General features: G+C 46.4%; 1 protein-coding gene across 6 annotated transcripts in view; it reads right to left on the reverse strand.

Moving 5' to 3' along the window:
* The window catches only part of Cpvl (carboxypeptidase, vitellogenic-like), a 110,246-nt gene that overhangs the window by 74,679 nt on the left and 22,545 nt on the right, over positions 1-13,022 (reverse strand). For 4 of the 6 annotated variants that reach the window (XM_039108247.2, XM_008762915.4, NM_001029927.1 and 1 more), the window contains 3 exons: positions 5,570-5,684; positions 4,592-4,650; positions 3,661-3,740 (listed from right to left, as the gene is read on the reverse strand). In XM_039108247.2, the coding sequence (XP_038964175.1) occupies positions 3,661-3,740; positions 4,592-4,650; positions 5,570-5,684 (254 nt within the window). Of the gene's footprint in view, positions 1-2,223; positions 2,636-3,660; positions 3,741-4,591; positions 4,651-5,212; positions 5,497-5,569; positions 5,685-13,022 lie in introns of those variants that run through there. The other 2 variants (XM_039108249.2, XM_039108250.2) reach the window with 2 other exon arrangements.

Below are 13,022 nucleotides of genomic sequence, written 5' to 3' on the forward strand. Positions count from 1 at the left end.
CTTACTTCCTTGGTATTCGATGGGGAGCCTTTAGGCTTGACAGGTTCAGCAAATGAAATTTCAAGGTGTTCTATTAAACTTAAAGTTCAGATAAATAAGCATAAGTATGTCCACATATTGTGTAGAACATACTATGTATGTGTATATATATGTTTGTGTGTGTGTGTGTGTGTGTGTGTGTGTGTGTGTGTGTGTGAAGCCAGAGGTCTGTGTTGGCTGTCTTTCTTTCAATAGTTTCCACCTTTGAAAGATACTTATATATAAAGAAATAGTCATTGTTTATCTGACTTTCAAATTTAACTGGGCATCTTGTGCTGTATCCAGCCACCTAATTTGAAGAAGATAATCTCTCCACTTACATCTGCCTGGGAAGCACCTGCATAGCTGAGGTTTCTAAAGCAAGAGCTCACGCAGAGAACCTATTACTGTTTTAATCTCACCGTTGCAGTCTTTCCATGGACTCTTTCCTCAAAGTCTTCGGTAAACGGTTCTTACACAGCGGCAAACTATGAAAATGGTAAATTCAGTAGCTGGAGCCACACACCTCACTCATCTAACAGTACTTAGGTCAAGCACTGTCCCAATGACGTGGTGAGGTCGTGCTTAAAATAAAACCAGGACTCATGTCTGCTTGCCTTTCAAAGCTTAGTATAATGTTAGTGTGTGCGATACACAAATGTGTGTGTGATTTATTCAGGTACGAACATCCACCTGGCACAGAAATCCAGTATCAGGTGACTCTATTATAAATCCCTGCTGGAACTCTCCCAAGTACTTCCCCATAGTGGAATTTTAGTGAAAGGTTGTTTGGTTGAAGAATGATCCGCCATTGAAGAAGGAGTGGCTGGGAGAATACTACTCCTCGGGTGACTTTTCGGGAAGGTCCTTCGGTGGATGTAGGGCAGAGAGAGTGATGGAACAATCACGTACAATAGAGCCAGTGGCTGCTCTCTGTCAGTTCTGGTAGAGTGGGAGCAATGTGAGCTCCAGAGATATTCAGGGGCTCAGGACTCAGAGTGAGAGGTCCACAGTGAAAGGGTTTGGATCCGACAGGTTTGCAGAGCTCCAGAGTTGACAGATCAGCCCCAAGGCTCAGGGCTTTAGGGAGGTGATCGGCTCCCAAGGCCTCTGGCTTCAGGAATGGGTTAATCCACGTTTGGATTTACAGCTTGGTGGGCCATTGGGAGATTGAAACTTCAGGAGATGATGCCTCATTGGAAGAAATATGTCACCAAAGAGTCTCTTTGAAAGGACGCAGTTTGCCTCGACCGACTCCTCTTTCTCGTTCTCGATATCCTGGCTGTCACGGGGTGAGAGCAGCTTTGTACCACCTCTATTCAACTCCTGGGAGGTAACCAGGAGCTCTACCAGGCCATGAGCTCTGGGAGGGCAGAGGCTGAGTGCTGCCTGCTTCTATGTCACCAGCTCCAGGAATATATCCAATGGGCAAGGGAGACAGGGGGACAGCAGCACCAGGCAAGAGAGCAAACTGACTACATTTCATTCACATTTTTCTAAACCAAGAGGAGGGCCGCCACCGTGACTCAGAGGCATCCTCCATAGTGTGTCTGAGAGTGAGCGAAAAAGTTTCTGAGCACAAAGAAAGCCACTGGAAAGATGAATGCTAAATGGCTCTTTAGGAGTCCTTTCCTCCCAGGTCAGGCTCTGTTCACAGGAAAATAGAATTTCATCTTCAGAAGGGAACTAGTGGGGGAAGGGAGCTTTCAAAGGGAGAAGAAAGATCTGCTCTTTAAACCCCCAGTAGCCCATTTACTAGGTCCAAAGCAACCTTCTGATTGCAGACACCCATCTGGCAAGCCGGAGAGAAGGATGCGGTCACAAAGGGAAACGAATAGCGTAAACTGTAAAAGGAACAGCTGAAATCCGTTTTCTGCACTACTCTTGATTAGCTATTTTCCAGTTCTAAGAGCCCGAAGCAAAGGAAACCGAAACAGCCATAAACAACTGCTACTTTGAAACCCGTTCTCTTTCCATGCCATGCAAGAGGAGACAGACCACATGTCAGCCATGACATCCACACACAGGGTCAACCGCTGGCTGAAAACATCCTTCATTTCACCTCAGGGAGGGGGGTGCGTCTTGCAAAACTCTGACTTGCAAGGGATGGACACATTTCTTTAGTCTTTGCTAGTTAAACAATGAAGCCAAAAGATGGTGGGAGTGAGGGGTTGGGGGGGTAGATGTTCAGTCAGGAGAACTCACAGTGTCATTGGTGGTGGTGGGTGCTTGAGTAGCTTCTGGGGACAGGCACCACAGTTGTGCCTATGCAAGGAGAAACACACTGGACGTCAGAGGCTAAAAGAGGTCCCTGTGGGAGGATCAGCTAATGTGGCCCAAGCAACCACTGTACCTGGGTGCAGAGGTGTAGGAACCTGGGTAACCCTGGTGGAAATGGAACACAAGTGTTGGAATCTTGAGACGTGGGAAATTAGAGAACAGCCATCTTCTTTTCTGGGTCAGCGGAGAGAAAGAAAGAGATGTCCTTGGCAGGAAATAAAGACCAGGAAGCCACCAAAAGGCCTGTCCCTCAGTCCTCTGTCTGATCAGCCTGGGAGGAAGAAAAGTGACTTGGAAGTCACTCAGATACTCTTTCTCTTTGCAGTCCTGCTAGATGCCAGGTTTGCTCGCTGGGCAATCAGCAGAGCGGGCAGATGAAACTGGGCATTGGGGCTTCTAGGAGATTCTCGGAGCATCCAAGGGTGCTCAGGAGTCCTGGAGGAACTCAGACTTGTTCTTAACTCGCAATTTATAGCTTGGAAAAATTTGACCAAATAAGAAAGGTCAGCTTAGTTTTTAAAAATGCACTAAAAATAGATGTTAAGAATGCAAGAAAATGAAAGGAAAATTTATGTGTATATGCTTTAACCAAGCTCACAACTTTATACACACACACACACACACACACACACACACACACACATCTTTTTTTTAAAGTGAAAGACAAGATGAAGGAGAAAGACTGTTTTTAGCCTGGAAAAGTCATGGTGAAGCCTCAGAGTAAAATATACATCTAAAGCCACAAAGGCAACAGCTATGGGAAAGAAGACAAACTCCTGGAAAAGACTTTATCTCCTGGCAAGAACAAAGTTAAATAGAATTTTAGTAACAACCAGAAACTTCTAAGACATTGAAAATGTGGGTTGTGTCTCTATTGTCTTATAGAAAATTGTTGTAAAACTACAATTGGTTACATTCATGATTTTAGCACTGTTTACTTTGTCTGCTGTCCATGTAAACAATAATCAATAACAGGGTAAGGAAGACCAGAAGAACGAGTGCATGCACATGAGTGTGTGATACACATACACACACACACACAGGCACACACACATGCACACACACAGGCGCACACACATGCACACACACAGGTGCATACACAGGCACACACATACACACACACAAACACACACACACACACGCCACACACACACACATACAACACACACAAAACACACACACTACACACACATATAACACACACACAAAACACACACACACCACACACACACACACACACACACACACAAAGCACACTCATAGAAATGTTCTGCCTCGTTTTACAAATTGGACAATAAGGACCAATCCATAGTGAGTCTGCCATGGGATTCTTTTCCATCTGCCACGGTTTGCATGACGTACCTGTACAAGTCTTGGGCTACATCGTCCTCATCGATGGCGTATCCCTGGATATGATCAGTGAAGCTGAAGCCTGTACCCACCTTAGGAGGAAAGAAATGAGGATAACATGAAGACTCATGTTTCTTGAGGACTTTCAGCTTGGCCCCTCACTGGGAGGTGGCCTTACGGATCCCAAAACCCACACCTCTGACTTCCTGTCCCTGCCATCGCTCCACGTATCACTGAGGCTTTCCCTCTCCAAGGGGAAGCACACCCGTTTTGGCTCTTTGTATCTATAAGTCTACATGAAAGATAAGGGATCCATTATTATGCAACAGCCCAGGAGACAGGGAACCCACACCATCAGTGAAAAGCCATCCGCCTCTTATCCCAGTGGTGACATTCAATGGGAGGGATCCTACGATGTAGCCTAAGCTAGCTTAGAGCTCACGATATAGCTCAGGCTGGCCTTGAACTCATTATTCTACAGCTCCAACCTCCAAATGGGATTATAGGTGTGCCTGACTTGGTGGCTTTATGAATTAAATTCTAATCTAGAAAGTAAAAACTACATTTTAGAAAATTTACAGTAATGCATTGCTTCATGGTGAGGATAACTCAGCTGTTTGCTGTTGTTAAGTCTCTCATAGTGAGGGCTTATGCAAACCTATAAGGCATAGTCCACCACACCCTGGAGGCATGTGCACAATAATAGGTAATTCTACTGGATACACGAAGCTTCGATCCAATGGCAGTATTTGTGTCTCTAAACATGGGTGATGATCGAATGGCTAGAGGAGCTAACGAGGTCAGCTCAGTTCCCTCATGACCTTATGGAAACGTCATTGTGTATGCAGCTGCTGTTGACCAATCACCATGCAGCCATGGCTGTAGTGAATGGAAACACACAGGAGGCTGGCACTGGTGTTCTGTGGTATCCTGTGGTACTTACCGGATTATCAATGTAAAGCATGGAAAGGCTAAAGGTCCAAGGGAAGTCTCTGGAGAGAACTGTCAAAACAGAAGAAGGGGCTTAGTTTCTAACAAAATAAGCCAGGCAAGGCGTCCTTGCTCTGGACCCCAACACACCCTGCCAAGCTCTCATGGACCCTGCCCTTCCCCCCACCACTCTACCACCCTCTTCCTGGAAGACCGGCATCCCTGCCCTTGACCTTTCTCTTCTGTACTTTTTTTGCCCAATACAGCAATACTGAACATAACCAAGACTGAAGTATGGAGCGACAAAACCTCATGAAGAACTGACATGAAAAATCCCATTGTCCTATACCCCTAGGTGCACGACATCTGATATTTAGCCTCTTGGACCCTCTTCCTCCTCCCCCACACTAAAGAGGACACCCCTAGCAAAGCTGGCACCAACACTTTTACACTGAGTCGAAAACTCATTCACACTCTGAATGCTGACCCAGGAAAAGCAAACTATCTCCCCCATGAGACAAGAACAGAGTGTGCCCTGAGACACAGACAGCCAGAGGCCCTTTCTTCCTCCACCTCAGCCTCACCCACAGCATTTTGCTTTCAAGGCAACAGCTCATCGAAGTGACAGACTCACAATGCATTCTGTTCCCATGGATGCTGAGGGATATAATTCCACCATTAGGACTGTGAAAGAAGGCTCACCCAAATAGTAATAAATACCAACTGTTTTTGTAAGCCAAGAATGCTTGAGTCAGCAGCCGGCTTGCAGAAAACAGCTTAGACCCTTTCACCCACATCCTCAAGAGAGACCAAGCCAGGACACTCATCCTGGGGCTCCTCCTTCTGGACAGACATTGCTACAAAGTTGTGTTTCTATAATTTGGAACCATTCCCCTATTCCTAGTGACTCTTATGTTTATTCTAAGTTAGTTTTAGAGCAGATACTGGCTGGAAGGACACCTGTGAGGAAAGCAGTTGAACCATCTCTTACCGGTCATGTTACTTGTGATAATATAAGGCCCGTGTTCTACAAAGAGTCCAAACATGGATGAACCTCCAGGACCGCCCTGAAGCCAGAGGACTACTGGGGCATCTGCGGGCTGTGTCTGGAGGGAACAGAGAAGCTAGTGAGCAAAAATGCTCCAAGGCTGCAGAGCACGCCTGAGTGCACGCTGCTCTGCCTTCCATGTCCTTGGCGACATTCTAGAATGGTTCTGGCCCCCAAGGCTCCCACTCCACCATAAATAAAGGCTGGTCACCTTTTACTGTTCAGGATTTACAGATGCTGGAGTCTTTCTGTGAACTTGACAGCATCTTGACATCTGCATGCTCTATCTTCCAAGGACCAAATAACTCCTGCTGTTGTTCCCTAGTTGGCCCAGTCCCTCACACAAATTGTAGGTATCGCCAAAACCTAGGTTAGCTGTACTCCTCCTGTCAGGACATTGTGAGGAGATTGTGGTGGGTGGGAGGCTACACTAACTTATGAGAATGTCCCTGGGAGCTGTAGAATAGCTTCGTCATGAGGGGCTGGCTGGAGACCCACTCCCAAATGTCAAGACATTAAATGACATAGCAAATGCCCTGGAGCCTTCAGATACAATAAACATAATTGGCTATAGTAACCAAGGGGGGACAGGGGGGCAGAAAGTGCTGAGGCCCACCGTGAGTCTGGGCTTTCGGTCTACCAGCCTGAGGCACTCGGTAGTCAGCTCAGTCTCATGGGTGAGTGAAGAACACCTACGCCAACTCTCCAGAGGCAAACCCAGGCTTTGCTTGTCCCCAACTGGGTGATTCTGGGTAAGAGACCAAAGCAAGGTGGGCTTTACTTTCCACAGTGGTAAAACAGGCATGGGCACCTTTGTTTACAATGTGTACTGGAGGCGAGGGGGGAGCACTTTCCATAAAATCTGATGCGTGGCTGTGTTCTGCAAATGGTAACTGCGGATGTGACGGGAGGACATTAAGAACTTAGAGGGGACCTGCACTCAAAGAAACCACAAATAGAAGAAAGACTAGGAGAGTGTTCTGCTTCCTAGCTTGTTTGTTTGTTTGTTTGTTTTTATTCTCTAGCCCTGTCATCCCTGGTCTATTTTTTCATTCCTTTATTGTCCTGCCTCAAATGTTGACATGCCACAAACAAGTCTGGTAGGGAGCTTCTCTATCAAGTCAAAGCAGAAAACCCCAAGTCGAGAGCAGTGTGTCCGAGCTCTGTGAGGGAAGCCTAGAACCGGGTTGAGGGGTGGGGGTGGGGGCTCTGGCCCTACATCCCTACAAAGGAGCTGTGGTGGCCTGGCCCTCTGTCTCCTCCACCTCCTCACTCCCCGACCCCATGGCAGCAGGACAAGCTTTACTGAATTCTAAGATGAAAATCTGTGTGTGGACAGGAGTGATGCTGTTCACCTGGCCCCACCCTCCCTGGAGCCACTGTGTGCTTTGCCTGTCCACATGAGTAAACCTCTCCCCAGAACCTTTGTCACTCACCAGGACCCCCCAGTCCCCTCTGCTTTTATTCACCCACTAATGAAAGCAAACTCCAGGCAACAAGGGGTAGGAAAGCCAGAAGAACTAGAAGGAAGTCATCCCCATTCTTCCCAGCCTCTTAGAAGTATGGGGTGTTGGGGTACATTGACTTCAGGATGCCCCACCCTCAGAACCTCCCTAGGTTCATATATAGCAGTAGACCAGTGGCTCTCAAGCTTGGTCGTAGAATAAAACAAAGTGGAAACCTCTTTTCAAATGACTTCTGCCTTGGCTGAAGCCACAGGAATTGTAATCCCCCTGTCCCACCCTACTGTAGAATGGCACTCTCAACTTTTCCTGGAAGTTTCTTACAAGCAAGCAAAAAAAAAAAAAAAAAAAAAAAGGCTAGATGATAGGAAGCCTGCTCTTTCAGTCTCCTAGGCAACTAATCTCCACTACTCTCTTCTTCTCCCCCAATTTCCTGTGACCTGGAAGGGTTAAGGTTATCTCTAGACACTCAGAAAAATAGCCTGGTCCTGAGAGGCCACACTACAGGACAAGTCAAACAGCAACATGCCCAGCGGGGTTCTCATGAGGCAGTGAAGCATTCTTGGAATGCTGGAGTAGTAAGAGCTAGCAGGCTTCCAACCTCAGCTGACCTGCCTCCTCCTCCGGGCTCGGCAGCCCCGGAAGCACCCGTTTGTAAAGAAAGCCTTATCTATATTGTGTCTTTCTATTCCAGTGAGCCAAGCAGCCTAAGCGCTGATGCCATGACTAAATCAGGTACTTCAATAGGAAGGTGCTATTTCATGCTGTGGACCCAAGTGTCAGCCATAGCAGGTCATGCTTGCGTGATGAATCACGGCACTGTAACCATGATAGACAATACTTGCTATGGCCCACACAAGTGGCATAAAGTTCTTACAGATAATCCTCCGTGACATAGCCAGCTCCCACCTGAGAGGTGAGGCCCTGCTCCCAGGGAAAAGGAGAAACCCATGATTGTGATCTGAACAAAACCTCACTGCAAACGTGGGGGCCACTGCAAGAAGGAACTTCTGCTAATTAGTTCTAGGTAAGATGGAATTCAGACCTTTGGAAATATTAATCTTACCATAGTTAAGATTCAAGATATTTAGTTCCCCCATCTCAAAGCTTAAAGTAATTTTCCTCAATACCTGTTATATTTCAAACAGGGTACTCCCTTTGAAATCTTATCACGTGTTTTTTATTTATGCATTTATTTATTTATTTACACTGCACACCTATGAGCGTCAATAAACAAGTTTTGGGAGTTGGTTCTCTCCTGCCACGTAGCTCAGGGGGCCGTCAGATCCTCAGGTTTGATAGGGGTGAATTCAGACCCCACCATCTCTCAGCTCTAGAGGACATATTCTGAATTAAGGCGTTTTAAAGATCATTTTCAAAGAACTGCCCCCCTGCCATCCCAAGTCTCACTCCCTAAACTCATCATGGACACGTCTGAGGAGCCTTCTCTGTGCACAAGCCATGTGCATTCTCCACTTGGGGGCACCACAAATGCTGTAGACACGGTTAAGTGATGAGATCTTGGTGTCTCTCACTGGACCCCAGGTTGTAGGTGTCTCTCCACAGCAGTGAGTTATAGCACCACCATGCTGCATGTATCCAGTACAGTGTGTAAATTCATCCTAATAGCATACACTGTCTGCTCTCTCAAGCTGTGGGTTAGCTCCTACTCACAGCTGGGAAGGGGGTGGGTGGTTGGGATGCACTCTGTAAAGAGTGTGGATGTGAGAGCCACACGGCCAGGACTGGAGTTGCATGTAGCTATTTTAATATTTGTGTGTTCTTGAGTACATGCCTTCATTTCTCTGTGTCTCCATGCAGACACAGGTTGTTATACATATGAGCAGCAGGTACAGGGCATAACACTTCATTCAGTCAGTGTCGTGTATCTTTTTAAAGAGTCAGTTCCGGTTGGGTTTTGGTTTTTTGTTTGTTTTTGTTTGTTTTTTGTTTTTTGGGGTTTTTTTGGGGGGGTTGGGGTTTTTTGGGGTTTTGGGGTTTGTTTTTTTTTGTGGGGGGTGGGTGGGAAGACAGCTAAGTGTGGCTACATATGTGGACAGATAGGCAGGGGAACGCGTGTTCGAGTAATCAAAGGCAGGGCTTTTGAGGTGGTTATTAAAATGTCTTGGGATGGACCCCTGCTAAAGAATTATCTGGTGGATGATGAAGAAAAGAAACCCTTTATGAATGAGTCAGGGGCCTGAGTATAAAACCATTTCGAGCGCTACTGAAATAAGAAGCGATGAAATGCGAAGGCGCGGAGGAATCCTAGACTTGTGGGATCCACGCCTACACATGGATGAAGTCCAAGAGGCTGACCGGTTCTGGTACACAGATAACAAACGAGGCGGTGTTAAGACTCGCCTGCCATCCCCACCGCTAGGGAAGTGAAGATAGAAGTGTGACATCCTGGGCTACACAAACAGACGGGTCAAGAGGAGGGAAAAAGAGGAGTGGGAGAGGAGGGAAAGGAGGCCTGGTTTATCCATTGCCCTCTTAATTCTCTGGCGACCCCTGGTGGCCAGTCACAAACTTGTCTACTCCTTCCTCAATGTTCTAGTCTGTCCATTCGACTGTCAACACTAGCACATTCCACTACTGTCAATAATGGGCAAAGAAAATTATCCTGTGCCTTCATGGATCGTCACTTGGAAGCAAAATTCCTGAAATCTAAACTGGTCCTGACGTGGCCCATTACTTTCCAAGTATCAGCTCTGCTCCCAGACATTTAAACTGTATCTCCAGCCAGACGCAGACAATAGAGACAGATAACAAGACACCGTAGACATAATTTCTATTACACATTACACAGATTGCTGAAATGGAGAGCCAGTAGGTGGGAAGCGGGGACTAAAGACACCGATTTCAGTTCTTTCAATCAACACTGTTGTTCTCGCTTGCTTTCTGTTGCTGTTACAAACACTAGGACCAAAAGCAACTGGGGTGGGAAAGCGCTTATTCCACCTTACATTTTATAATCCGTCATTAAAGGAAACTGAGGCAAAAGCTCAAGGAAGGAACTAAACCAATGACCAGAGGAATGTTGCTTATTGGTTTGCTCAGCTTGCCTTCTTATAACTCGGAAAGATCACCAGCCTAGGGGTGGCACCTGCCCACATAAATCACTAATCAAGAAAAGCCCCCACATTCCAATCTGATAGACGTAACTCTCCAATTGGCATTCACTCTTCCAAGCTGATTATTTTGGGTCACGTCATCAAAAATCTAGCCAGTGATTAAGGGCCCTGAAGGGGATAGGAACTCCACAGGCCGACCAACAGAGTCAACTCACCTGGACCCTTGGGGGCTCTCAGAGACTGAACCACCAACCAAAGAGCATACACGGTCTGAACCTAGGCCTCTCCAAACATCTGTAGCAGATGTGCAGGTCAGTCTTCACGTGGGTCCTGAACAACTGGAGCGGGGACTATCCCACTGTATACAGCCGTTGGCTATATGTGGGATTTGTTCTTCTAGCTGGGCTACCTTGTTTGGCTTTAGTGGGAGAGGATTCACCCTGTAGAGACTTGACGTGTCAGGATGAGGGTATATCCAAGGGGGAGGAGCCTCCACTCTCTCTCAGAGGAGAAGGAGAGGGGAGGGACTATATGGGAGAGGGCAGCAATCGAGATATAAAGTAAGTAAGTAAATAAATAAATAAATGAAAGAAGAAAGAATACAGCAAAACAAAACAAAACAGTGTAACAAGTGATTGTGTTTTACACAGACAATTCTATCGAGGTGGCTCTAGGGAATTTAAACAGCTTACCGTGTGTGAGGGCAGTGTTTTGGCCAGTACCCAATCTGCATCCATTCTTCTAGCCAACCTTTTCTTCCATCCCACTAAGAAACATCACTCTAAGTAAGAGAATGCAACAGCCAGCCACTGCCAGACTTCAAGCTGGGCTTAAAATGGAAAGTGTGCTTTGGTAAATCAATGAGACCTTCTCTATATTTCGCAATGCAAAGACTGGAGGCTTGCTTACTTTAAGTGACATGTTCTCTTTTAATTGAAGTCATTAGTACCCAAAGTAAATGTCTTTAAATTCCCCTCAAGTATATGTGAACGGACTCCCACTCTGGCCCACAGATCTCTGCACCGGTGATGCCTCAGCTGCCACACCATGTTAATCAAAGAAAAGGATTTTTATTTAAAGCAATTAGTTTTGTAACCAGAATCATTAAATAGCTTTGCAGAACCACTTTAATTCTGCACATATAGTCCCAACACATGTGAACAGCTTGCTTAAGATAACCGTGTGCTCCCAGGGAAGGTGTTTGTTGTGCTTCCTATTGACACCATTAAACCGTCCTTTCCTGTGATCATTCATAGGGAACATTAACTTTTTCAGCTCCCCCCCCCATCTTCTTAGATCATCCCCAAGCTCCCCTGAATTCTTGTCAAGCGTTGATTTATCTCATCAAGGAGCAGCTCTAAGCCTATAGGCTCCTCAGAAGGCTCTTCCCTAAACATCCTAGGAGGTGGGGAAAGCTTCTTAGAGCCCCAGGCAAGAAAGCCACAGCTTAGAAGGAATGAGAGGCAGTGAGGATGTGAGAGTCTGGTCTCATTTCTGGATCTAGATAAGATGAAAGATGACTGGAAAGGTTAATAACTTCTGCCTTTGTGTAGAATCTTCATTTCCCCACGTGGAGGACAATTGGGCACAAAAAGTCTTCTGCAGTGTCCTAATGTACTTATTAATAGAGAGGTCTATAATTTACAATTTTGGGCTACATTGGTTTGTTTCATATGGCTTTGTTATTTCGGGTCCTTGGTGCCTCAAGGACACCAAGAAAGAAATAGGAAGATACTGACCCATGGCCTCCAATGCCTTGACATTGCCAGTGGTTCTGTAACCACCTGCAAAGGGTATAGTTTGAGAAATCTGTTGACCCTTAAGCCTTTCACAGAACCGGTCCCTACATCCATTCATCATAGAAAAGGCCCATCAGTCATGTTTATATCACATGATCCTTGGCTGACTGGATCAAGGAAGATCACCTGATGTGAATGAACTTGGCTAATCACACTATACCTTTAAGCACACATTGGTGAATCCCTGTTGGTTCCATAGCTAAGGCCGAGAAAGCCTGGAACTATGGTTCAGTCACGTTGGCCAAGTGCCCGAAGAAGGAAAGCCTACTGATATGTCAAGAATGAGAATCACATAGCCGTTTCCCTGTGTGATTAACAAGTTACTTGGTTTAGCCAGGAATGCTAGGCTGTAAGTCTGCTCCAAGAGGCATGTCTGCTACAGCCAGAGGGGACACAGACAGCATCAAGGAGAACCGGACAGAAGGCCAGAGAGCTGACCCAAGATCAGGATGCTGGTAAGCTTCCTGTGTCTTCCAAGGGACGGGGAAGACAGTTTTAAAGCACAGACACAATGGGATTTCTCCATAGGTGTGTAGAGAGGACACTGGCCTAAAGTGTCCTATATTGAGGGTCAGTCCCATAAGGAGTAGTATGGGCTACCTAACACTCTGCTCCAGACCTCCTTGAAGAAGGCCCAGGAACAACCCTTTGGTGACTAAGTGCCCTGGGTTTCCTGACTGCAGCTGGATGGTCACGTAGGCGGAGGGTCTTGGTGGTCTGAGTGAACGAGTAATGCAGAGTGTTGTCACTGAACTGAGCAGCAAGACACAGAACAGGAAACAGAAAAGGCAGTTTGTGCTGTGGTGTCCCTCCAGCGCCCTCTACTGACCTCATCACCTAACAGCAAAGACTGTTATGGTGGGTCATGGTAAATTAGACCAGAGATGCATGGACTTGGGCCCAACCTATGCAGCAATCACCATTGCCTAGATTTCATCCCATGGTTTAGTACGTAGATGCCAACAGTCACAAAATACCATAGCTCACCCCAAAGGTACAAGGCCTTAGCCACCCAAAACCTACCAAGCTTTAAAATAACACAGCATCCCTTATGCTG

This window comes from Rattus norvegicus, chromosome 4, assembly GCF_036323735.1.
Source record: "Rattus norvegicus strain BN/NHsdMcwi chromosome 4, GRCr8, whole genome shotgun sequence".
NCBI classification, from domain to species: Eukaryota; Metazoa; Chordata; class Mammalia; order Rodentia; family Muridae; genus Rattus; species Rattus norvegicus.